The 27,458-nt window shown below is 35.6% G+C and overlaps 1 protein-coding gene across 1 annotated transcript; it reads left to right on the top strand.

Moving 5' to 3' along the window:
- The first annotated feature begins 2 nt into the window (after nt 1-2).
- LOC145787587 (uncharacterized) lies at nt 3-23,185 on the top strand. Its single transcript, XM_082599357.1, has 26 exons — nt 3-119; nt 1,933-2,006; nt 2,719-2,824; nt 3,062-3,136; nt 4,237-4,322; nt 4,763-4,849; nt 5,290-5,363; nt 5,550-5,626; nt 6,175-6,336; nt 6,799-6,908; nt 7,552-7,653; nt 8,187-8,207; nt 8,554-8,645; nt 9,213-9,321; nt 10,428-10,598; nt 11,849-11,965; nt 13,098-13,300; nt 13,890-14,005; nt 14,977-15,184; nt 15,538-15,639; nt 15,909-16,068; nt 16,799-16,999; nt 17,389-17,528; nt 20,251-20,376; nt 21,046-21,126; nt 22,143-23,185. The coding sequence occupies exons 1-26, from the start codon at nt 80-82 to the stop codon at nt 22,243-22,245; spliced, it is 2,943 nt and encodes a 980-aa protein (XP_082455483.1). The 5' UTR covers nt 3-79; the 3' UTR covers nt 22,246-23,185.
- The last annotated feature ends 4,273 nt before the right edge of the window (nt 23,186-27,458 follow it).

The following is a 27,458-nucleotide window of genomic DNA, read 5'->3' as shown; positions in this document are numbered from 1 at the left end:
AGCTTATAGAAGAATGTATAGGTTACAAATGCTGTCAGTTGAATGAAGAAGATTTGGATTGTCAAAAAGTGGCTTTGTTATGGAACAACAACACAAGAAGGCTCTGCCTGGACCAGGCGGTAAGCTACGCCTGAACGATTGACAAAGGAATGGCAAGCCTATGTATTTGTGTTCTTGTAGACCAAAGTAGTGTACTACTTTGTTGTGTTTACGCGCATTTCCCAAAGAATTTAATCCCTGATCGCTATGGCAAAAAGGCGGGGTGGTGCTTTACCAGTTTACATTTGTTTTGTTTTCTGAACGAAGTTCTACGTTGTAGGGGCAATAAATTACAAATAATTGTCTTGATAAGGTAGGGGCCCTACTAATTTCAAAGTAAATTAAAAGATGATTTGTTACCGAATGCTTTTTTTGATAAGATCAGAATAGCTGTCTTTCGCTTCACGTTGCATTTGCCATGTCGTTTGCACTTTTTTCTCGGCTTCTTCTTGCCGCAGTTGGGCTTATGGATTGTAGGTTAGCTTAACTGTTGTGATATAACTTGATCAAAAGTTGAATTGATCTCGTCTCAATGAATTTCCTAAGCTGGCCAGGCCAAATACGTGTTGACAAATCAACTAAATTTTAGGACTCGGCATCTGCAATTAGGAGCTGTTTATACATTGAAAGAGAACGCCCTTGATGCTGGGAGGATTGAGAATGGGGTAGCACCAGAGCTGTATTCGTAAAAAAAAGCACAGGGTATACTGTCTCAGATTTGATGAAATGCTAAATACACAACTTGCAAAATACTAATCTTTATTCTACCATAACATGAATTACCAACATCAAAATTGGACGAGAGGTACAAAATTGTTTATTTTTTTATGAATAGGCCTATATTCCAAACAGCCTGCCGAGAGGAATCTACATCTTTATCCTCTTTACAAATTTGGGATTTAGTATCCTTAGCTGATCGGTGGTTTAGCAGCCAGGATCTTACACATTTTTAGCAGTAAATTGAGCTACAGGTGGTCCATTGCAATTAAGTTTAGTAAACATCGAACAGCCCACATTATCAATAAGCAAAGATACTCTTGAACTTGTGATAGGCTAATACCGTTCAATAAACTGAAACCACGTTCACATTCTGCTGTAGAGCCAGAAAAGTTGAAATAGCTGTCAAGAGAGGCTTCAAATTATTGGGCACAATTTCAACTTTTTCACTAAAGTCTCTTAATCCTTGGATTGACTGTATTTCATCAATGTCAAAGCGTGTACAAATTCTTCTCACCTCTGCTTCTCCATGACGCAAATTTCCTTCTATCATTTTTTCAGGTTGCAAAGTTAGCAATATCAACCAGTAGCTGACCATTGTTAGTGTCGGCATTAGCACAAAGTCTCATTTGCATTCTGCTAACAATGCTCTGAATGAATTGATTGAATGATAAAACTTTCAGAACGGGTTCATGGTACACCCATGTACCATTGTACACCCGTATACCATTGGTCTTCAAAGGGTTAAGTAGTTAGTTAGTAGGCTAGTTGTCAAGAATCAGTAGCCTAAGGATAACATACGCACTCTATTTGGAAAACTAGAGGGTATACTATAGTTGCTCGAAAAAGCAGAGAGTATACGGCGTATACCGCCGTATACCCTACGAATACAGCACTGGGTAGCACTACAACACGTAGTAATTAATGTTCAATCCCCAAAATTGATTCCCTTTGCAATTAGTTTTGAATCACGCCTGTGTATCAACCACGCACTGAAAGCAATGCACGCCTGCAATAAATACAATGTTATACAACACACAAGTATTAGGCTCCATTTCGTCATGGAAAGTTAATGCAATCGTAGGTGATATGCACTACAGCCCGTATAAACCTAAAAGCGCTGAAAATAGCAGAACATTTTCTCTTAGCTGTGCAGCTAACCTGTGACTTTTTCAGACAAAAATACTGAAGACAACCTTGCCTATGAAAACGAGGCTAATGTTCCATCTATGCCCGATGAGGCTTCTAAGGTGAGCAACTCCGGCTGATAGGTAGACTACTGATGAAGAAATGGTTCATTGTCGAAATGATGGGTTAGCCCAAAGGGAAATTAGCCAATTCGGAAATACTTTTCTAATACCCAAAAGTGAAACTTTATCCTAATTATTATATTGAATGACAGTGTAGCCTACAGTAGTCGCTCTCAAACTAGTAGGCTATAAGGTAGGCTACAGTTAAACTATAACGAAAAAATATGTGAAGTTTAGCATATTTGGGCTAGTGATTACAAATAACAAACAAATAATAATACCGTATAGGCCTACACAAAAGAAACTTCAAAGATTTTTATTGTGCAAGAATCTTGAGACAACTTTTTCTTATTTTCTTCATAAGCAAACACTTGCTCCCTTGTAATAAGCTTTATATAACCTGTCAGGACCGGCTACACATAGTAGCCTAAAGACTTAATTAACAACTCTTAGTTTACGACTTTATGTGTAGTTGCCTAGAGCCCATAATAGAAGACAATGGCCCACAAAAGGCGGTCTGCTGGAATTATTGAAATCGTAAAAAGCAGTATTCCGCAGTTGTTTGCTGGTCAATGTGTCACGAAGAAATTGGTTACACATAGGCTATCCTACGTCGGCTATGCATTGGGACAGAACTTCCCAATAGGTTTCAATAAGGCCAAAGCTATAGCAAAAGTTCTGTTTGAATAAATCGGATTTAATTTGCAATCAGGTAAATAATGTTTCTACTGGTGATGTATTCTCTGCCCAAGCTGTCGGTACAAAGTGGAAACACTTGGTGACGAAAAGGAGAGTCGCAAAGTTTTCCTTTCTGAACAGTAAGTATTACTTTTGAATATATGTCTGGTGCCTTTGTTACGGAAAAACTGCATGGGCTACAGCACGCCAAGAACACTCGGACTAGCCTCATTTTCTTTGACAATTGAAACCCTTAATTAAGTTGTACCCAAACCTAAATGAAACACATTAACCAAGTGAGTGCTTAATTAACAATAACTTTGTTGCACAATTGTTCACGTTTCTCATTTATTTCACTTGCCACCCTTTTGTTACAGATTCGAGCTCGGATCATCTCGATGCTTTGGGATCAGATGGTGATGCAGAGGCAATTGCTCTTGAAAAGAAACAATGTAAGTCGTTTAAACGTCCAGATTTCGTAAAAATCTGCAACCAAAGTAATACATACATTGCCTGTGACGTGTTAGAACCTACTTTTTAATTTTTTTTACTAGCAATTCTAACAAACATTCGTGTAAGTAGTACATAATACATCCCAGTTAGCCTATTAGCCTACTTTTTAAATTTTATTTTTTTGTAGTAGCCTACAGTAGCTTGTCGTACGACGCCTAGGTTGTTTTGAATAAAATTTCTTGCAACGATCATTGCAGGCTATAAACCTATACCGGCAGCCGTCAACCTTTTGAACTCCATGGACCACTAAATAGCCTACATAATTTTAAATTTGGCGGACTTTTCGAATGTGATTTTTGATAAAATTTTAACATCTGCAGATGATAAATCAATGAAAAAAAAGCAAATTTTAAACTGAAGATTGTCCAAATAGAGTTGCCAATCTGAAATTCAATTTAAACAATAAATACTAACTTTTAATACTACAAAACGTGCTCAATCCCAAGCAAAAGGCTAAGCAGAGCAAATTAAATAAAATTCAGTTACTATTCTCTGAAAACCTCTACAGCTTGTTTTTCCCTTAGCTTACTTGGGATCATCAGATGGTCCTTATTCAAATTGAAATACTATTCTATTTGAATAAGGACATCTGATGATTCCAAGTAGGCTAAGGGTATGGGTAACCGGTAAGGGATGGTCCTTATTCAAATTGAAATACTATTCTATTTGAATAAGGACTATCTGATGATCCCAAGTTAGGGTGAAACAGGCTAAGGTTTTTGAAGCTGAGGTTTTTGAAGAATAGCCTAATAACTGAATTTGATAAAAATTTAATGTATTTATCTATTAAAATTTATTTCATTTATAATTCCGTGAAAGTGAAAAGTGTTAATAGTTCCTTTAGCTGTTTTCGACTTAGCTTCATTTATCAATCTGCTAAAAAAACCTTCTAATCCAGCTCCGTACCCTAACCCTTAATTATACACAAAACCCAAGTTGTCCACTGGTTGGCGATCACTGAGCTATGCTATATTGAATCGCTTGTGACAAATGTTAAAACAATTAAACAAGTATACGTAGGCCTGTAATCTCTGTGCAGATGGTGACGACAGCCAGTCATGCCTAAACAATGCATTGATTTCATATTTCGTCGACCTTGCCAGACGAAATGATAGCAACGTCGAGGTACGTATTTGTCTACGTAGCCTGCGTGTTGAGTAGTGTTTCAAAAAGTTTCCATTTGTAAACACTGTAGTCCACCAAGGGGTTAATTGTAGCCTACCAAGCCTCTTCTGCACCCCTATTTTAATCTTTGCTTCAACTGACATCATCTTTTATATTTTGTATTACCGTTTAGGAAGTTTTCTTTTCGGAATAGCAGTTCCCCCAAACTGTTTTCTGCACACGCTGCCGAGGAGGTTCACTATTAGATGCGCATTTTATAGTTTTCAGTCGAGCGATTTCAAAATAAAGTTTGAAGGTCATTCTTTTTTACAGTGTTTTTTTCTATTACGATTGTATTAGTATGAATAGGATTTTCAACATTTTTTTATTGGCCTATCTTACTCATAAAGTGTTTCTTCCATGTGACTAATCTTGCATTCAATCAGACTTTTATACTGTAGGTGAATTTGGACTACATCGAAAATTTGGTGAAAAAGGGCGCCGATATAAACTGTCGAGATAGACAAGGTCAAGGGGTCATTCACGCTGTATGTATGATGGTCGAGTTTAGCCTATCGAGTTTTAGAATTTAACCTATGGTCGAGTTTAGTCTATGCCCTGTTGTTTGATATTGGCATTATGCACTATGCAGACGGGAAAATGAAGAAGCTTATGCAGGAATTTATAGCATAGTCTGCAATTGAATTTTTAACTAAGAAAATGACAAACTAAATTGAAAATACTCGTTCTTGTTTCTTAAAATGCCTAAAATTAATCACGTGACTATTTTAAAATTTTATTCTTTTTTTTTTTTTCGATTAATGACATTAAATTTTGTTTGTAGCGTCGCAAAATTCATGATACCGTGACAATAATGATTTTATCATTGGAATTACTTTCATGGTAATAATAATATCGGGTATTAGGCTACTAGGCTACTATGATCATAATTATTACCATTTTGAATTGTACGCTTTTTGTCAAACAGGCTGCCAGTGAGTGGCATCCAGACATAATGATCTTTTTGCTCGAACAAGGTGCTGATGTCAACATGGCGGACAGGTATATGTTTCGAATACGTGTGGGTCTACTTTAGCTAATTGCGTGAAATATTTAAAAACTTACGAAGACACTGAATCAATTCTCATTGTTATAGTATGAAAACGCTTATAGACACAGTTATTTAGTGAATAGGCTACCTGTTTTAGAAACACGGTCTCACGCTGCACGCTTTTCGTATTTCACCAGATTTGGGCGAACTGCTTTGCATATCGCAGCAGCAGTTGAGTATTCCGAAATGGTTGAAATATTGGTTGACAAAGGAGGTAAGAATATAGGCTACACAGCTACAATATACATTTAGTTTTATTTAGATAATTAGCACAAGCTGTTTTTTTGTTGCCGCAAACACAGGATTAACCTCTGTTTTGAGTAATTTTGACGTAACTAACAGAATCACATTGAGACTACCTTGGTAAAAGCTTACAAATGTTACCAAAAGTCAAGTTGATTCTACGTGCAAACAGCTTGACTATTGACTTATTCACGTTACGAACGCATTCCCTTGCAATGTTCAAAGTCATGTAACGCAACTGTGGCGTTGTTATCTAAATGTTTCTAGTAATTAAATCGTCGTTATGAATTGATTCTCATATTCCATTCATAGTCAAGTCGTATAGACTGAACGAGGTATTTTTGCCTGACTTTATTTTGTCTAGCTGTCAAAATGTTAACAGATGTAGGTCTACTATCGCCTTCAGTATTGTTTCACTAAAATAATTAGAGTTAATTAAAAAAACGATTTTCATTTGAATAACGAGCATTAGCAATGTTGATTTTGATTGGATAGTTTTAGACATGCTCTGTGTTCCAGCGTATATTGAGGCAAGAACGAAGAAAGAAAATCAAACGCCTTTGCACTTTGCTGCAAAAAATGATGCTCTTCGCTCGTTGAAAAAGCTCATTAAATTAGGAGCTGATGTCGAAGCTAAAGATTACAGAGGAAGAACTCCAATCTATGTTTCAGCAGAATTAGGTTTGTTACAAAAAATACCATCTGGCCAAACAAAAAAGTAAACTCCATCAATGTGGATTCGATTTTTTAAATCATTTTTTGTGAATATAGCTAAATACACCACAGGCAAGGAGCATTTACCTGCAGCAAGCTTTAGGCTAGCTGATGCGCTCAAAACACAAATGAATTATCATTGTCCTGTTTGAACTTTTAGAATGTTTTTTCCAAACATGATAAGCTAATAGTTATACAAACAATCAGCCGTAACTTTCATTTACGGAAAACCTATAATTGTGCAAAATGTTAAACTGATTATCCTATTTTAGTATCAAGCACGTTATAACGTTCGCATTTTATCGCTCTATCTTTTTTTAGACCTCTACTATGTTTTGCATATATTGTTTTTTGTTGTGATTGTCAGAAATAAAAACAAACTAAACAGAATTAAACTGAAACTAAGCTTTGCCTTTCTCTCCTTTTCAGATCGAAGTGTGACCGCAAGATATCTCCTTGACGTAAATGCTGACGTCACAGTGATAGATAACACGGGCCAACTTTGTATGACGCATATGGTCACCAAGATGGGTCCAGTTGTAAGTGCTTTGTTACTCAATAAAATGTTTTAACAACTTATAGAATTGTATTTGTAGGGGTATAATGACAACATCTAAGTGGAACCCCAGTTGCAAGATTAAGTGAAAGCTAAGGATTTTATTTCGTAAAATTATATCCAGGACTGTTTGAAACAATAACATTTTAGAGAATGGAGAATTCTTTCGTTACGACGCAAAGTTCCTTGTCTTGGTTTCGTTTCGAACTGAAAACGATTTCTTTTCGTCGTCAGTTCAAAAAGGAAATGCAAGAAACAAAAAGCAAAACACACGACAACTTTTAAGAGCCGAAGCGTGCTAAAGCATTGGTCCCTAAACTTTTTTCAATCACGGACCCCTTTTGGGTGACCATGGGTAAACATTTACAAAGTTGCTCTCAATTAAGTAAATCCACATAAATTTTAGTACTTGTTTTAGTAATCTTTTTTAAATTAATGCATTCACAGTTTATGTATTCGATCACGTGATGAATTAAAAGCAAGCTCTTGGTAGGCTATATCATGACTGCTTTGACTTTTAAATTTGACTTTTTAATTTGCTATATCTTTATGCAGAATAAATACATTGGCTGTATAAACTTACGTTTATAGAAGTTTACTGACAGAAAACTTTGCTTTGTATTTAGGCTAAAACAGCCCTTGATCAGTTCCACCAAAAAGATAGACCCAACCGAAAACAATATTTTCATTTAAACAAATTAGAAGTTCCTCATGTTTCAAGTAAGTTGGTTGAAATCAGTCTTGAACGTTTGGGTTGACTGTAAACTTGTGAGTATAGGCTACATTTTAATTTTGGCTACAAATTTTGAAAACTCCCTTATGCGAACAAACCAGGATGTGATCTTTGCAAAAAAAAACTATCATCATCTATCCGCGTTTTCTATGAAAACGTGCCTACTAGCTTTTACCTGTGTGGTATCCTACATGAAACTTATTTTAGCCACAAGCAATGTTGTAGGAAATATTGTTTTAGTTAAGGCCAGACCAGCATCCAATATATATATATATTTTTTTTTGAGAAAATAAGAATTGCGTTTGTGTAAATTGCAACTGCATTAGTCCAAAGCTTGTAGTTATGAAAATGGCGTTTTTATTAAAATTAATGAATTGCTGACTTTCATCGTTAAAAGGAACTCTAGTTACGGTACAAAAATAACATAATCTTTAGGCCTATAGACGCACTTCAGCTTGTTAAATATAGAACTGTTGTAGACTTTGTACAGAAATTTCACGCACAGCTTCTTTTACAGAAAAAGAAAAGGAATCTCTGGCTAAAACTCCAGTAAGTGAACATTATATGCATTTTCCATCTTGTATTATAGACTAGTGTTGTCAAAGTAGTAGTTTTTCTTTACGAACAAGTGCTATATAGGCTACACTATAGCCTACAGTGCTAGTTTCAATATCAGCATATACCATAATACAGTAAAGTGCTCAAATAAATCTTGCTAAATCTTGCTTCAATTCTATATATACTTAGGTTTATCTTTGGGTAACTTTCCGCAGAAACATTTCTACCTACTAACTTTTTTATTTCATTCATTCAAAATTTTCATTTTACGCTTCACTTTTTTCACTCATGTTATCGTATAATACAAAATACTGCTACCATGCAAATTTCATGTCAGCTGGAAGTGATCGTAAAGTATCGACAGCTGGACTTGATTATGCATCCCGTGATAAAACGGCTGATCGAAATTAAGTGGGAGCAGTTTGGAAGGTATGAAGTAGCAGAGATTGCGTTTTTTATTTGTTACCACATAGGATGGTGCGGCAGTAAGTTAGTTTCCTGTTATTTTGACATGGCTTTCGTTGAACAAGTAGAATAAAAAGTTAGTGAGGCAAATGTGGTGCAGGAGATTTGGATCTCACCTAGTCATCGTCAGAGGGCGGTCACATTAATTGAATACGAGGAATTTCAGTAACCTCACGTTAGTAGAATTTGACATTCCATATATGAAGTTTTTTTTTTTTGCAAAAAAAAAGGATAACAAGAAGTGTAGCTATGACTTACTTCTAATTTCTATTTTGCTTTCAAGTGCAAGTTTGCTAAATTATCTCATTGAAAAATGGCAATTTAGCTTCTGGATGTGGTGGCCAAAACCCATGCTAAATCCGAGGGGATAGGCCTACCGTTTGCTCAAAAAAGTAAATTTTAGACTTTTAAATGCAAAAGCATGCCTTGAAGTTGTAGTGTGTGTGATAATTATACTATTTTTTGAAAACTTTGCCTAAAACATGGGCCTGTTGGCGACTGATTAATTATTATAGCTTACTTTTATGGCAGGAAAATAGCCTTCCGAACACTCCTTATAAATTTTATCTTTGTCTTGATATGGACTATACTTGGAGTTGGTTATCCTTGGCAGTTGAGATACAACTACACTTTTCCCCAGGTTTATTCAGTCATCTTTTTTTTTTTAGATCGGTCTCTTTAATGTGCTAATTAATAAATAATGTGTGTGAATTTCTCAAGTTCGAAAGTTTGTGATTTAATTAGTTTCAAAATATATGTAAATGAATTGTGTCTGAAATTATTCCACAATAAAAATCTCTTTCAACTAGATGCCTTCAATTTAAGTAGAAATTTCTAAAAGCACAGGATGCCCAATTTATCGTTGAACGTAGGGTGGGCAACATAGCAGTGTTGCCAAGTATTCTTAAATTTTCAATCTCAAATTTCATTTTAAAGTGTGGTCTACCAATACCTTATCCATGCTTGTTTGACGGAGATAAAATTTACGAAAATGCGCAAAATCAATGTAAAAATGATTTTTATTAAGTTTAATGAACGAAATCTTAATTTTATCTAAAATAAAATTGAAGGTTTATAAAAATTTTCATTAACATTTGTCAGTTGCATAGCCGAGTGGTGAGATATTTGGTTCGATATCCCAAAAGGGGCCGGTTCGACACCGCTCAAGAGCATGCGGCTGTGTCTTTGGCAAGACATTAAAAAGCATGCAGGTGGATGCGAAGATTGGCTTCCTTGCCTTCCCGCCCACTATATTTAATGTAAATCTTCAACAACCAGGCGGAAGCCTGGATGAGACAAAAAAGCACTTGTCAAGTAGTCAATAATAATTAATAATAGGTAAATTTGCTATTAGTTTTCAGGGTTTGCATGCAAATTTACAAAAATCGTGTATAAACGAGTTGATACCAATTGGCTTTGGTTAAATTTATGTCACTTTAAACCAAAATTTGACAAACACTTGCAGCACTGCTGTGATGCTCACTCTACTTTTGACAATAAGTTATACACACCATGCTTTTCACTGTTTGTGTTTAAAGTAAAGCTTCTTTGATCGTTTTGTTTTCCTATTTCCATACCAATGCATTAATGCAAGTATTAGAGATAATAAGTCGGAGATTATTGTCCATCGGTACTGAACAATTTAGGAGTAATCCTTTTTCAGGGAAATCAAATCTCTGAAGCTAGTTCAGAACGCATGCATTTATAAACGTTTGAATTTTTATGTTTGATTTTTCTGGACGACAGGACTGGTGGAGAGTGTTTTTATTGCTCGTGGGATGCTTGATGACTGTTTACTTTGTCTACGATGAAGTTCACGAAATCATTGCATCAAGAAAAAAATTTCGAGTTTGGAAACGCTGGAGGGAAAAATTGCTTAAAGATGATATGGAATTTTGCCATCCAAAATGGCCAGAGGTATTGTAGCTAAGCTATTTCACGCGGTAACAATAATTTTTTTCTTAGAAGAGCTAGGCCACAGTGATTAACAAAAACGACAATCCTTGTTTTTTTGTTTGTTTTTTTTTGTTCGCTCATGATTGATCTGCCAGATCAATTTTCATTTATTGGACAAATGATTCGCTTGATTCTTTGAACTACGATAAGCTTATGTTGGTTGCATAACGTTCACTGAAAAGTTATCTCAGCTCCTAGGAAAACACAAATTTTCTCACACAGCCTTTTAAACAATTCGTAAAATATAAGGATTTTTAGAGAAAACTTTAGTCTAATGTCCCTGGCAAACATATAAAACTAACGAACACATCCGGATTAGCATTGTTTTATTTAAATTATCATCATCCCCTGCCCTGCTTGAAGTGAGGCGTGGGATATCGTCATTCTCCACAATGCTCGATCGTCTTTTGTTCTTATTAAGTTTACAAAGTATTTTTTAAGCTCAGTCCGTGTTACTAATTTTTTTAAAAAACTCAGACATCCAATTTATGTTTAAATAGAGCCAAAATTAACTAGTATGGACCCAGCTAGTTAATCTAGTAGGCCTAGTCTACATTTTTCCTGTTATAGCATGTTGTATTCAATACTACATTCTTAATTCTCATGCCGCGTATAAATTTGTAACTTCTTTCGTTTCTTTGTTGTTTTTTTGTTTTTTTTGTCACAATAGACCACAATTAATGAGCCCGAGTAATGATCAAGACCTAGAGTCGTTTCTATTTGAAATCCTTCTGTGGTCATAAAGAAATTTATATTTTTTACTTTTGGTAAATCTATCAGATGAAAAATGTGTGTCCTACCTTAACAAAAAGGCGGTGAAGGTTGCACTACAAAATACGCCATAAGCAATCAAAACAAATCGAAGTTTCTTAAAATCTTTTGATTGATGTTTGAATTGCTCCCTTATTTTTTTTCTTTTTTCGACCTTTACATTTATATGATTTATTTTTCTTAGAATGTTTACTGCATTAAAAGCTTGTTGACCCCATTTTTTTACCGGTCTATTTACTGGATTGCTTTTTTTTTTGGGGGGGGGGGGGGGAGTTGAAGGACAATTGCGTTTAATAAATCAGGCCATTTTCAGACAGCAAAATCCGTCAGTTCTATATTGATTAAACGTCTGCAGAAGTTGATTCAATGTAAAAATTGACGGATTTTGCTTTCTGGGAATAGTTGAGAATACTTTTCTAAACAAACTTCTTCATATACAGGAAAAGAAATATCTTGAAAGAGAAAAAGAAATGTTTAATGACCTACTTCCTTATTACTTTCAAGACTTTTGGAATTATTTTGACTGGGCTGTATACTTCTGTATCTTCATGGTTGCGGTAAGTAACAACTTAATTCAATAGTTTAAACGTGTATTGTACACTTGTACACTCACAGCCTACTCACACCAGTACGTTATAACACGTTGCAAATCAATGAAATCATCATATAACAGGGGTGACCAAAGTACGCCCCACGCGAACCATATCTACGGTCTCCGTCTGGGCTCAAAACTTACTTCGATTATATCGCTTATGATAAAGAAAACTTCGTAGTTGTGGACAGATTTCCAGAAATTTTTGAAATTTTTGTAATTGCAGCGGCATGAATTCCAAAACTTGAAGCCCAATTTGGTTTGTAACCATACTGTTACGTAATAATCATAGGTATATCATTTCAAGAATTTCCGAATTTTGTACCGAATTTCAAGAACAAAGATGAGTGAAAATTTTAATGTTGGCCGCCAAGACTCGTGAATAGCGAAATGTGCAAAAGTCTGGGCAGTGGGCACCCCTGTCATCAAACAAGGTGATACAAACCACTGCCTTTGAGCTGCATGCGCAGACAATCACAGAAAATTTTGTAGTCTTTCATACCTTTCATACCCACTAAGCAATAAGCATGTCCATCTGCCAAATCTTAAAGTGATTTGGACCAGACGCTTCGCTCAACCTTGAAGTATCACACAGAAACTATATAAAAAATAGCAATGTTGGATATAGTCACAGACTGCTTGTGAATGTAGGTGAAAATCCCTACCGAAAATATTCATTCGGAAAACATCAATACAAAAAATATCCGTACGGATAATATGTCGACTGGAAAATATCCTTAATTTTCAAAAGAGAGGATATTTTCCTAGTTGGTATTTCCCAGACGTGATATTTTTCTGTAGCAGTGTTTTCTGTAGGCTATGGATATTTTTTGCTTGGATTTTTTCCGTATGAATTTTTGTAGATTACCCCTTTAAGTAATCCATGCTATAGCTTTACAACATCGTCAAAGTAGCCCATAACCGAAACAAAAATATAATGCTTTGCCCCAACGGTAGGCTAGTCACCTTCTTTCTGACTTTTTATAGTAACAACCGCATCATCACGTACAAAGAAAGGTTTTCACTTTATTCGTTGTTCAGTTTATTGTTAGTTACATAACACATATTTTTGACTGTTATTATTTCTTCCACCGCAGCTTCTTCACATAATCGATGCTTCCATCACCAATCGCGTGCCTGCTTGTTGTAGCTTCTCAGCACCGTGCACAAACTTTTCAATGGAAGTTTGCAATACTGGATTTGTCAACAACGCCAACCTGAGCGTGTGGAACAACCGGATATTCGTAATCACCATCCTCTTTCTATGGCTTCGGATGATGAAATACACAAGAGCGTTTAAGTCTGTAAAGTTTTTTTTTGTATTTACCGTATTTTCATTAGGATGTAGTCTACTGCAGACTTCAACTTTAATGTAACAATAAGTTATTTATGATTGGTACAAAAAATCACCACATTACTTCAGATATTTTTGTGACCACTACACTTTGTTATTTTGTTTTAAAGTTATGTGAACGCTTTTACGTATGAAAGTGATGATAAAGCATGTAACTTACTTGAATGGTACCCAATTACCTATCAGCAGTAGTGTTATCAAGGAGTCCAGGGGTACTTTTAGACCCAAGCCCAGCATGGTTTTAGTGCCCATAACCTTTCCAAATGGCCCGGGAACTTAAAGAAACCACCCCGGTTTTTGGATATAGTGCGTTTTTTCTTAAAAGTGTTTTAATTAAGGGCTTGAGAATCTCATCGACATCAGGTCTAAATTAATTTCTTAACAGTCCTGCCTATCAGACCAACCCAATAAATTCTGTGATTGATAGTCAGTTGTTCTTTCTCATTAATGCTTGTTCCATCAATCATTTTCTAAAATTGTTATGATTTGTACTAGTTTCGTACGCAATGCTTCATCTACTTATTATGATTTGCAGATTTTTTGGGCCATTCATTGTCGTAATAGGGAATTTGACTCGAGACATCGTTCGCTTTCTTTACTTGTATCTCGAGTTCTACGTCCCATACGCGTGTGCCTTCTGGATGATATTTGGTAATTTTCGATCATTTCTGTAATCTTAATTTTAGATAAATTGTAAGCTGGATTTTGCTGTTAATCTGTCCAACACAAAATTTGTGAATTGTTATTCTTCAGAACATTTCATTACAAAAAAAGGACAAAATATACTTTGTATTTTTGTATGTTTTCCCGTTGGAGTGATAACAAAACATTATAACATTTGACACCCTTTTAAAGATTAAAAAATACAGTAAAAAGGTAACGGAGCTATAACACAGTAGCCTATCTCGATTTTAGTGGGAGCTTTTCTTGAAAAACTTTCGATTTTTAAATCGGAGTTTCCGGCTTTAAATTTTGTTAGATCCAGCAGTTGTCCCAAGTGTTACGATGGTATCAGCATTTTTGAACCAACGACTTCTGTTCAACTCTCAATCGAAAAAGGCTTCAAAATTTCTTTTAGGCCTAATAAGGCTACATGTGTAGCCGAAAACATTTGCTTTATTTTTGTTTGTTATAATGTTAAGTGCTATGGTGTTGCTCAGCAATATATGTTTATAGTTGAAAAAGTAACCTCTCGACCAAGGCCGGATTTAGCTGATAGGGGGGGCCGGGGCACTTTTAGATCGGGGGGTCCCCGAGCAAAAAAATTTTTCGCGCCTACGGCGCGAAAGACCACCTCTACAGTAGCATTAATCCAGCACTGCAATGCACAGTATTTTGCAGAAACTTCAAAGGCTGAAAGAAATGAATAATAATAACATGAAATCATACTTTTTTCACAGAGGTGGGCCCTTCAAAATTCAGGGGGGCCGGGGTACCTGCACCCTCTTCCCCCCCCCCCTAAATCCGGGCCTGCTCTCGACTTAAATTTTAAAATTGAAAAGCATTGTGAACCTGGCAGTTAACATTTGTTAGTTTTCCGGATCTGAAAATAGCTATTGCACTACATAGTTCGATTCATTTAGAGCTTACGTAGGTAACTGATTCAAATTACTGTTTTTTAGGAAATATTGAGAGCATTGGTACCATGTTTTCTGCTGACCAAATGCTATTTTCTCTCTTCCGCATTACCTTGGTGGATGAATATCAGTTTCCCGAAATGCAAAGTTATGATATCGTCATGGCTTACATATTAGTCAGCAGCTTTTTAGCAATATCTGCTGTGCTGTGCATCAATTTGTTCATTGCTTTGCTTTCCGATACTTTTCAAAGGTAAAATTTGTTCGAACAAACTAGCATGTAGGCTACAGGTATTCGAGATTTTTGCTGATATACTTACTCTTGTGTTGGTGTCTTTGAGGCAAAATTTTACAAGTAGCTTGCCACAGTAGGCCTAAAGCTTCTCGTCAATATTTCCGTGATGAGCACGTCTTGACTCTGGTGCCATTGTAGGTAGGCCTGATACATAATTAGAAGTTGTATGACCAGTGACCACGTGGTTTTTCGTTACCGTCGTGATCCCACCATGTACTGCTATGACACAGTGTATAGTTCTGAATGTTTTATTCACCTTTTTCTTGTTCTGTCGAAACAAATCCTTTGACGACTTGATTCATACCTTTTAGAATCTACGACAATGCAAAAGCAAATGCCCTAATGCAGCAAGCCGCTCTTATGCTTACTTTTGAGGAACAATTAAGAAAAGGAAGAAAGAAGCGCTTCAGAAAGTATGCATCATTCTAGTTTTTGTTTAACTTATTGTTTTGTTTATTTTTCCGGCTTTGAAACTTTTCTGTAATTTTAGTCTGACAGCTAATAGTCGTTTTAAGATTTTTGCGGACGTGTTTTTTGACGAAAATTGACTACATTGACCGACTTCTCAATTCTCATAAAAGTCTTTCTATACCCAGCAAAAAAGTGTTTTATCTGCTGTTTTAACCATAGCTTATAACATTTGTTTCCTTTTCATATTTTAAAGTGTCAACTTATTGTGCAGATATATTGAAGAAAAATGCAGTCCTGAATCATTGTTCTACGATGACGACTTAACTGTACCACAAGACACGGACTTGAAGAAAGTCACCTTTAAGATCAAAGAACAACTGGACGACTTAATGAAACGTATCGAAAAAGCGGAGAGCAAACAGCGAGTTGAAGTGAGTAATAAAGTTGGATTGGTGGTGGGATTCAACCGGTTTGTACCGGTTCATGCAATTCTTTTGTACTCCGCCAAACGGTTGTTGACAAGCGTAGCATAGCCTATCTATGTGCCATTTTATCTACTGTACATCGATATTGGGTCGATGTGATATTCTGCTAGTGTGAGCATAATTATAATAATAGCAACAACAAGAATATGCCTAATAGTGTGTTCTTAACTTACAGTGTTTCAGTCGCATGCGTTTCTCAGCGCTTTGCAAAGCATAGGCCTACATTTTCAGCGCGCCTGTATGGAGGGGCAGCCGGTATATTGTTACCTTAAATCCATTCCTTTGCGAAGTGCCAAGCACTTTTTAGCTTTTCATAAAGTTTTTGTTATGACTCGACGGGATATCGAACCCATTTTTTCCCATTCCGAGAAAGACACTCTTGGATGCGGTCAAATTGCTTTGTTTATATATATAGATGTAATTTGTTTCCTGAGTTTCCTTGTCTCAAGAAGTTCCTTATCTGCTATTTCGTTACCTTCACCTCTGTCAGGAATTATCGGCTACAACTGGATAGCAACTGAACTGAGCTGCTTTTAAGGAAAATTATTTTGTTTAAAACTTACTTTGAAGAATGCTTTTTTATTACCCTATTTATTTTCATCAGGTTGTAGAAAAGTTAAACCATGTGGAGTTACTTGATTTAGTGGTTTTGACTATTTTTGTTTTTTATATTTAGGAAGAAGATGATGATATTCATCTTACCCCTCGAGGCGGTATAACAAAACCCAGAACGTCTGTCCACGATATTTTTGGAATAGTATCAGCCCTGAAGGCTGGAGGCCCTGTTGAATCTCAAGGTGGCAACGTGCCAGACGAAGCAATACAAAAGATGTCAACTAAAATGATCGAACTGTCATCAAGAATGCAAAAACTTCAGGTGAAAGTTTCACTGCCTTTCGGTTGAAATTTTTAACAACTGTGTAATTTGTTAACGTTAACTTTGTCCTTTGCTGAAAACAAATTTAATTGTTTTCTTTCCAGGGCACTAGCTTATTTGCATAATATAACTAGATCATTTGTTAAAGACTTCATACTTCTGTTGCTCCATTAAATGTACCATACTCTCAAGTTTAAATTTATCTTCAGGAAATAGATGAAGGCTTGAATGAAAACCAATGCTATATAAGCATTTAGCATGTGTCGCCAATTAACAAGACTCTGCTGTATTACTCGAACATCTATTCAATTCCTAAGATGCATACATTCCAGCCATGATTCCCACCAATTAACCAACAAGTATTTATTGTGACAACTCTTGGATTGCAGGTTTCTCAAACAACACAAGAAGAATCGTACAAACATCTCAGTACTGACATAAAAGAAATTAAGATGATGCTTTCAACAATTACCAGCCTACCTGGAGGAGAACAATCCACTCGTGATAGTGCAGCAGTGCCTGGTTCAAAGTAATACACTGATGAAAATATGCTCTACTGTAAAGAGAGCACTTTTGAAGAGATAATAAATAAATAAAAAAATTTTGGTAGGCCTAAATAACACTGGCCGACACAATTTTTGGTGCCGGCAGTTTTTGAAGTGATTTAGACTAACTTTGGGGCGCTGATTCCGAAAATACAATCAGTTTTTCTTCATCAGGTCAACTTTTTAAGTTACAGTGATTTTGACTTTTTTACAATTGCCCTACAAAGTAGCGCAAATACAATAGTTTTAATGCTGTCATTATGGGATGACAACCTTTATTATTACTCTTGCATTACATTCTAAAACAAACAATGAAAGCAGACAATGCCAAGACAATATTGATTTCTGTTTTAAATGCTAGTAGGTGCAAATCAAGACAGCATAATGGTGCTTTTTTTGGGGTGGGGGAATCTAGCGCGCTTATGGCTACAACATCTAGAAGACGTTGTCTCAATAACACAAATATTTTCTGCTACATCTGTGGTGATTACACACAACAGAAAACCAATCAATGATTTTGTAAAGCGTGCTTATCTTGCTTACTTTAAAGTGAAGTTGGGGGATCAAGATAAGTCTTGGGCTCTCCACATTGTTTGCAAAACTTGCAAAGAACATTTACGTCAATGGACGAACAAAAGAAGAAAAGGATTAAAGTTTGCTATTCCAATGGTGTGGCGTGAACCAAAAGATCATAATAGCGACTACTATTTTTGTGCAGTAAACATAAAAGGCATAAGCAGGAAAAATTGGAGTTCCTTGCAATATACAAACCTAGCTTCAGTAATCAGGTCAGTGCTACACAGAGAAAAACTTCCTGTTCCTGATTTTGAAGGGTTGCTACATTTGGATTTACTTCCTGACAGCGAAGACGAGCAAGTTTCCACTGACAGCAATTCCACCCTTGCTGAAATCGAATTTCCTCCTGCTATTTTACCTTGTCTACTTTTTTCTGAGGGAAAACTCAATGACTTGGCGAGGGATTTAAATTTATCAAAGGAATCTTCTGACTTTCTGAGTTACTGGCTTCAAGACTCAAAAAAAAGATTTCTTTTTTGAACCAGGTACTGTAATCACTTTCTATCGGACACGACATGTCACATTTTTGCCCTATTTTTCTCTGGAAAATGATGTTGTATACTGTATCGATGTGGAAGGTCTTCTTAAAAAGTTTGGTGTAGCAGAATACAATCCTCAAGATCGGCGACTTTTTATTGACAGCTGTAAACGAAGTTTAAAATGTGTTTTGCTGCATAATGGAAATGTTTATGGATCGGTACCACTTGGACATTCAACAACTCTCAAAGAAAAGTATAACGAAGTCAAATTTGTTTTGAAAAAAAATTTCATATTAGGAACACAATTGAACTATTGCGTTGATTTGAAAATGATTGAATTTCTGCTTGGAATGCAAGGGATACGCAAAGTTTCCTTGTTTTCTCTGTTTGTAGCACAGCAGGTCAAGAAATCAGCATTGGAAAAGGAAACATTGGCCTATGAGAAGTGAAATGATTCCTGGCGAGAAAAATGTTCAAGCTCATTCTCTGGTGGAACGATCAAAAGTTGTGTTATCGGTACATCCTCTTCCCATTAATATAATAAAAAATGATGGTGTTGCAAACACAGTAATGCTTTTTCACCGTCATGATAACTTACGTAGCAAAGTTGAGTATAATGAAGCAATTTGTAAAAGCGCTCGACAAAGATAGAAATTGTTTCAGATATATTTGCACAAAATTTCTAGGATTAACAATTGAAAAGTTAAAAGCCGGCATATTTGATGGGCCTCAAATCAGAAAATTAATCAATGTCCCAAACTTCCCATCTTCTATGAATGAAAAAGAACTGAGTGCCTGGGATGCTTTTGTGAAAGTTGTTAAATTTTTTTTTGGAAATAAAAAGGCATCCAATTACAAAGAGCTCGTGTCTAACTTACTCAGAAGACTCCAGGATATTGATGTTAGCATGAGCACCAAACTTCATTTTCTGCACAATCATCTAGACTACTTTCCTGATAATCTTGGCGATTTGAGTGACGAGCAAGGGGAGCGATTTCATCAAGACATAAGTGAAATGGAAGTCAAATATTAAAGGAGATGGGATGCTACCATGCTAGCTGACTATTGCTGGTCTATTAAACGCGATGATGCTTTTGCAGTTCACTCTCGTAGATCTCTTAAGCGCAAGTTTATGGTAGACACTTAAGCAAGTTGAAGAATAAGAAGCTACCATAGCCTATTAATCCTATGTTTGTGAATACGTTTTAAAAGCTCTTTGTTGGCTTGCTGAAATTGATTTATGTCTTTTGACAATATATTTGACTCGTGAATAGATTTTACATGAGCAATTATGCATAAGTGCACTTATGCAGTGGAATCACCGTAACTAGAAAACTAGACCTGATGGACAAAAAATTGACTGCATTTTCGAAATCAGCGATCCCAAATTAGCTAAAAACAGTTGAAATATCTTCGGCACCAAAAAAATTTTTTTGTCGGCCAAAACAATCTATAACTTACTTGTTTTGTGAGACACCGTGAAAACAACGTTAGGACAAAATCTTGTCATCTATTTAAGGCTATTGATATAAAAGCTTCGTAATGTACCATGGTAGCAGTCTTAACAGTATTAAATAAAAACAACTTGTATCACTGTTTTCCTATTTATTGTGTTTGGTCCACCGTACCTTACAAAACAAAATGTTTTCAGCGTCGGCCGATCCCAACCATTTGCGTTAGATACAATCGTCCAGCAAAGAAATGAAACTCAAAGTGGAGCCACACAAGACAAGAGCAAAGGAGCATCAAGAATGTTTAAAAAGCTTCTTGGAGGAAAGTAAGTTGACTTTCTTTTCTTTGTAAAATTCGTCATTAGTTTAAAAAGTTCCAGTTTATATAGACTAAAAGCTGTTCACTGTTTATCAACATTTGTTTTAAGTGTGATCTTGTTTCTATTATTTTGTTATATCACATTGAACTCGCTGTCTGTGAACCTACAAACACTTTGAAGTACTCAAACTCAAACTTCGATAAATTTATGATCAATATTATTAATCTGTAACAGACAAAAACTCAGTTTTTCAATTTGAGTTTGCTGCCCAGCTTTGTAGTATAATAAATACCAAGTGGCTTAGATACAAGAGCTATAATATATTCTGTAAATACAGTATAGGCTGATATTAACACAAAAATATGTAGCCTAACCCTAGCCCATTCGATCAAATAGAACCTAATTATTAATCTCCTAAAAATTATTTGGCATTCAGCACTTTTTGTAGTGTTGAATGTTGATAATGTTGATTGTTTAAAGTTTAAACCTTTCAAAATTACTGTACCGGTATATAAAAATGCACATTTTATAGATGGTAGGCCTATAGCACGGGCAGTCATGCTTTTCTTACTGTTTGTTACAGTTACAAGAAGAAACGTCAATAATTCCGTTATATAACAAAAAGTCAATTTTTTTGGATACAAATGTATAACCATCTCTCATTTTTTGTCACAGCAAAAGTAAAACCACAACACCTCTGCTTGGCAGCAGTCCTTCAATCGTTGTATCGCCAGTTGGAAGCCAAGCTTACCCTAGGTCAGTAATCAATGCTGTGCTGTTTCACATGGCTCGTGTTTTCATCATCATCATCCAAACTCGGTTTTGTCCCCAGTGGTGGGGGTGGCCAAATCTTTCCTTGCAACAATTGTCTGCACTTCTATGCTTCATTTCGTTCAGTTCATCGCATCCTTTACTTTCAGTCCGATTTTGCCTGCTTTATTCTTCATCTGTTCTTTTTATGTCCTTTTTGGTCGCCCTCGTTTCCTCTTCCCTCCTTAGTAGACTACATGCCCATACATCTTACTTCATTTGCCCTTGTAAATGTTTTCTTTCGCTAAAATGCACACTGAGTTTATGTAAATTAGTTTTATGTTTTCGTTGTTTGTGTTGAAACAAGCGAAATTTTGATAAACTTGCCGAGCGATACGGTTCAAGATAACTTTTATTTTTCAAACATAAAATAATAAAATCAATTCAATGTTCTAATGGCCAGCGGATATGACATCTTGGTTATTGTTTTGATCTGGTATAAAATATATATAATGTTGTTATAATGTAATTATAATGTATATAATAAAATGTTGCCAAAATATATATCTCGCAGTCTGCAGAGTTTACATTTTTTCACCAAGCAGAAGAAAATTTAATAACATACAGTGTTTAATCAACATTGGTAGTTTTTTAGTAGTTGTTGCTAAAATGTATATTTCAACTTGGTAACACTGCTCATATTGCCACGGCAGGAAACAAAAACTAAACCAAAACCGGTGGGTAATTATCAAGCATAGGCCACATTAGCCCAGGATTAGTTGCGTATATGGTTTAAATTTTGCTTACTGGAACTATGAATATACGTATTTTGACTGTGCTTAGTTGCAATAAATCCACTTCACAACCTCATTTGACACTTTAATATTCAAATATGTAAAAAAAAACACTCAATCGCTTTGCATCTAAGATTTTGATATATTTTTTTCGTGTTGCATAATTCAGTCGAGTTATAAGTTATCCACATAAAATATAATCAAAACAATTTGTTATTTTTACATAAGCTCTGGAGCTCTTGAAGAAAAGATAGAAGTTATCCCTCTTCCAGGATCGACTACTCCATCTAGTCCACCTGGTTCCGATCCTACTGATTCATCCAATGTTTAACTGCAGCTTTGCTTCTCGTTAATGTTTGAAGTCTTAGTTATTGCAGGGAGATATTGAAGTATTTATTTATTTCCATTCCAATAGTATTTTGTATTGTCTCAGAATATTGTCAAGTAAAGTATAGAAGTGACTTCTTAAATACAAACGCTGCAAATTCAAAAACAGTTTGAAGTTCTTGAGTTAACAAGAAAGCTTCTTCTGTCGAAATCGGGGTCGAAATAATAAGTAGCCTACACAATTACTCACAAGTGCAGACTGATCTTGTATGCAAACTCAGTGTTTAAAACTACTGCGATTTACAATCACACTTGCACACTTGCTAACTGTCTGTCTTAATTTACTGTAGTTGGAATAAGGTTGCTTTTCAATGAAAGCAAGTCTAATCTATTGTAAACCCACACCTTAACTCACGAAGAATAAATGCAAATGATATTTATTAAATGAAAGGGTTGAAATTTCATACTAATTAAGTATATCAACTGTGTTTTGTTTAATTGTTCTCTATTTTCGTTTTGAGTTTATTTTGCACCACTGTAAACCAATTAACACTTTAAATCAAATGATGTTGTTTGCTTTTGTTAGAGATCATATGAACTTTTTATAAAAGCACTAAATGATAAATTTATGTACAACACCGATGAAGCTGCAAGGTTATGTGCGTTGATGTCTGAGTTGTTTGACGATGTTTGGAGATAGATGTCTATGCCAAGGGTGCTATATATTCTTATTACTTTATTATTTACGCTTTTTTTCCTGTAAACTTTACCTCCTTAAGTTATCATTTGTTCAAATGTGGTACGTAAGAATGTAGCATGTCGAGAAAGACGTTGTAAAATTTTATTGCATTACTGTATTACATTGCTTCACTGTGTTACTGTTTGCTACTGTAGGATTATTGCATGATCTCGTGCTTTCGAAATAAAAGGTTTGTGCATGCATGATTAAAAAGATCCCATTGATCTAATTTTTGATGTAGGCTATGACGTAAGCAACTGGAGATCAGTTTTAACATTTAGCCTTTTTTTTATTCCAAATACAGCTAGTTGGTACTTGTCAACAATTTTAAGCAACAATTTAACCAATGTTTCAAAGTGAATCAATTCTTTGTTTGAGAAAAGGAAAAATTTGTAAGTTACCTACACTTTTAACATCAGCTTTTATTCTAAACACTGCAAAATTTATGAACTTACGCGAATTTTTGTTACAACAGTTAGACTAAACGCTTCACACTCATTACGATTTATTCAACAACTTTCATGTGCGTGAAAATTAAAAAGCATCTTACTTTTTAAAACTACTTTTAAACAAACAAAAAAATTTTGCCTATGTTTTGTTTTCGCCATAGCTGTGTACATGCATGATAGTAAAGGACTGCATTTGCACCTCCCTCTTCACATGCAGAGAAACCAGTCAGTAGCCTATTTTGCAATCATGTTCTGGCTTTCTGGCTGTGAATAACTTTTGATTGAAAGATATTGCATGTGTTAGTAATAATGTCTTATTAGTATGATTAATCAATTCATAAGTTTTAACAGGGAAGTATTTTACACTCGCAGGTTAGAAACAGACTGCAAGACAATCTGCTGTGTCTTTGCACATCGTTTTATGTTAGGTTTTGTGGAGGTTAGGCCTACATGGCACAAAGCTAGCTTTGTGTTGCACAGCTTACAGTAACTTATTTCGTAATTTGAAGTAGCCTATTGTAATGTTTCATTCGATGAAATTTTTACAATGTTGTCGGTTGCAGGGTCGAGTTTAACTGATAGAGGGCCCGGGGCACTTTTAGATTGGGAGGGCCCGGGGCACTTTTAAATTGGGAGGCCCCGGTGCAAAAGGTTTTTCGCTCCCTCGGCGCGAAAAACTGTACAAGGTAACTTGAAAGTCACCCACGCGCCACGCCGTTGCTAATGCCTTCACGCCAAGCTCAGTCGCAAGTTTGTGACTAAAAATTAACCTGGAAAGACAAAGAAGGCATTTTGCAGAAACTTCAAAGGCTGAGAGAAAATAATAACACAAAATTACATTTTTCCAAGTCTAGAGGCCCTTCAAAAAGGGGCCCAGGGCAACCGCACCCCCTAAATCCGGGCCTGGTCGGTTATCCTTACATGTTTTTGTCTTCCTTTGCCATGGCATGGCTTCGTTTATTTACGTACTCCGTGGCCTACAATAATTCTATATAGAATGTAGGCTACACTGAGATTTCCTTAGAGTGTTTCCGATGCTGTTCAAAACAAATTTTCGTTAAGTGCTGCAAAATAAAAAGGAAATTTTATTTTTAACAATAGAAATTCTACGCTAAGGCATTAAAAAGAAAGAAAATGAAACTATGCCACAAAAAAATTTACGTCGAAACAAATTTCCTTGCGGTAAAAAAAAAATTTTGCCGAAGGTTTCGAAAAGTATTTGTTCTCAATTCAATACAACTAATTTGAAAAACATAACGCAAAAATACTTGCTTTTAATTTTACAAAAATTTTTACAATTAGAATCGCTTCGTTTTGAGTTCACAATCAAAACCAATCACATGCATTAGTTTCGAAAGGAAGTTTTTAACAGTAAGCAAAATTAATCACAACAAAAATGACCAAGCCTTGCGTTAAAATAAACAAGATTGCAAATTTCTGAAATGTATTTGTTTTACACATTGTTGTAGTTTGTCAATCAATACCTTTTTTTTCATCACTGTATGGAAAGTGATTGATTTGATGTATAGTAAACTTCGATAAAAAACTCACTACCTTCCAAAATCACATCATGAGAAGCATGACCAACAAAAGGCTACTTGACCACACGAAAACAGAAGATCTTTTAACTATGACAAAATTACAACCAATTGCAGCAATAATAAAATCTAAAGTTTTAAAACTGTTCGGCCACACTAAAAGATCACAATTCGGAATCAGCAAAGTTTGCACAGAAGGAAAAGTAGAAGGAAAAAGAAAACGTGGCAGACAACCAAAACGATGGCAAGACAACATTCAATCATGTACCGGACTCAACTTGGCGACACTGGGCAAGTTGGCTCAAAATCGCCACTCTTGGAAGCAAATAACCCATGTTGATGCGCAATCTGCTGCAGGCGGAGATGACGACTGATGATGAAACTTCGATTTGCCAAAAAAAGTGTCGTGTGACTGGCCTCTGTTTTCTTGAGTTAAGCATTTGGCAACATAGGCGTTTCATTTTGAGTGCTTGAATATGAGATAGCTTTAAGAGTTATGAGATCGTGCGCGCCGTCTTGCTCACGCATGAGTAATGTCAAGAATCTAACACATGTTGGATTGTTTTATTCGAAACCCAGGAAACTGTCGTGCACTTTATCTACTGTAGGCTATCACAATGGAACAGTTGCCAATTTACAGTTTTCAATGCTAACTTGCTATGGATACAATGGAAACAATCTCATACCTTCTTCTGAAAGAAAACCGAAATCCATTTTTGTTTAGCGAAATAATATTAATATGGCATTCCCCTTCTTACACTGTGTTCTTTACATTATCTGAATTGGGCGGAGGTGTGCCATTGTTTGCAAGCGAATATTTGTTCATCGTTCAAGCTTTTGATCCTGTGTTAGTTGAATGAGAATAATTGTGTGTCTTGAGCTGAGATTTTAGAATTAGCCGTTTAATTTTTCTCAGGCAGGCGCACTGTTCGACATTTATGAACGTATTGCCCCGTGTTGTTTTTTAGCAAAAGATATTTTCTATCCCCACTGTGGAATCAAACAGTTTGTTACTACACAAAAAAAGGTTTGATATATTCTTTTATAGCTACCACAGATTTTTTCGATTGTTTTTTTTTTGCGAGAAGCTGTAGCTTTTAGAAAGTAGTCTAACCCTAATCCGACTTCTGGATAGCATACTGTCCTTTTTGTTTTTCTAAGACAAGTTAACCAATGAAAAAGATAGATATGAATGTGTTTGTCCGTAAACAGTCAGTTTACTTAGCCTGCTGTGATGCGATTCCACTTTAGCAACAAATAAGCTTAAAACTCTTCTCCAACAAGTTTTTGAATTTATTGGTATGTCATCAACATTAATGTAATTCATGGAGCACAGCCTGCTTCTGTACGTTGAGTGCAATTTTAGAACACGCCGGAATATAGGATAAGCAAGAGAATAGACCATGCTCGTGATTAGAAGTCTCAACTATTTGCATTAGTAAGCTGCAACAGTTTTTTTGGTATTTTTTTTTAATATTGGAGAAACTTTCTCTCAAAGTTCGAATTCTGAAACCTTTTGAAAGCATTTTGCTCGTTCTGATTTAATAGGCTAACTGAAATCTGACGGTGGCTATAGGCGTATCTTCCTCATATATTAGCTTCAATAAAGACCAGAGAAACAATCCCAATACTTAATTTCTGTTGTAGCATAACTCGAGGAACGTTCGTCAGCGTTAGTCTATAATATTTTTGTACAGAACTTGATTTATAGCTGTGGTTTATTTAAATCTGCCAGAGCAATCCAACCACTCATGAAACTGTCCGGAACCAAATCGAAAGTTTGCGATGCCAAATTAAACGTTTCAGTTTTTGGTAAACTTATAACTTGCTTTCTTCCGGCTACAAATCATTTTTCAAACTTTATGATTTCTTATTCTTGGTTACCAATTATCATTACGGGCATTAAAATTGGGTTACCATTGAGCTTGGGCTTGGGTGTTAAAATTAAGACATGCGCAACTTTATAAAAGAACGCGGACATTTTAACAACCGCTCCAACATATTGATGCCCATCCAAATTTGTTGCAAGAAAATTGTGGGAACTAAATGGTGAACGGAATGCCACACGTAGGCCTATGCCTACTTTTGGATATCATTTTATTTTATTTTTCGTCATAAACGCGTCCGGGACGAAAATTATCCCACTAAAAATGATTTCTTATTACAATTTTTTATTCATGGCAGGCTTAGCCTACTACAGAACTCGAAGATTTAGTAGATCTCCGATCAGATTTTTTCATGATAGCATTATTTTAAGAGACACTATACACTGACTACCAAGTGTACTTTTAATCGCGCCAGAATACACAATGCCAACAACGTATTTATGCGTAAGGAGTTTTTTTATCAGTGTGAAATTAAACCTCGAAAAAGAAATTCAATTACACACGTTAATGAGGGAAGCAATTGAAAGGAAGAGCATACCTCGGTTTGAGTTTTTGGTTTATATATGCAAATGCAACGAATAATAAGTTATTAAATATAACTTGCT

Source organism: Aplidium turbinatum, chromosome 18, assembly GCF_918807975.1.
Source record: "Aplidium turbinatum chromosome 18, kaAplTurb1.1, whole genome shotgun sequence".
Classification (NCBI taxonomy): domain Eukaryota; kingdom Metazoa; phylum Chordata; class Ascidiacea; order Aplousobranchia; family Polyclinidae; genus Aplidium; species Aplidium turbinatum.
The sequence above is the reverse complement of the archived record's forward strand: the minus strand, read 5'-3'. Positions and strand labels throughout refer to the sequence as shown.

Coding starts and splice junctions, on each gene's coding strand:
- LOC145787587 (XM_082599357.1), top strand. CDS start 80: ATGGAACAACAACACAAGAAGGCTCTGCCTGGACCAGGCG. Junction 2,825..3,061: donor AAAGTTTTCCTTTCTGAACA/GTAAGTATTACT, acceptor CTTTTGTTACAG/ATTCGAGCTCGGATCATCTC. Junction 4,323..4,762: donor GAAATGATAGCAACGTCGAG/GTACGTATTTGT, acceptor TTTATACTGTAG/GTGAATTTGGACTACATCGA.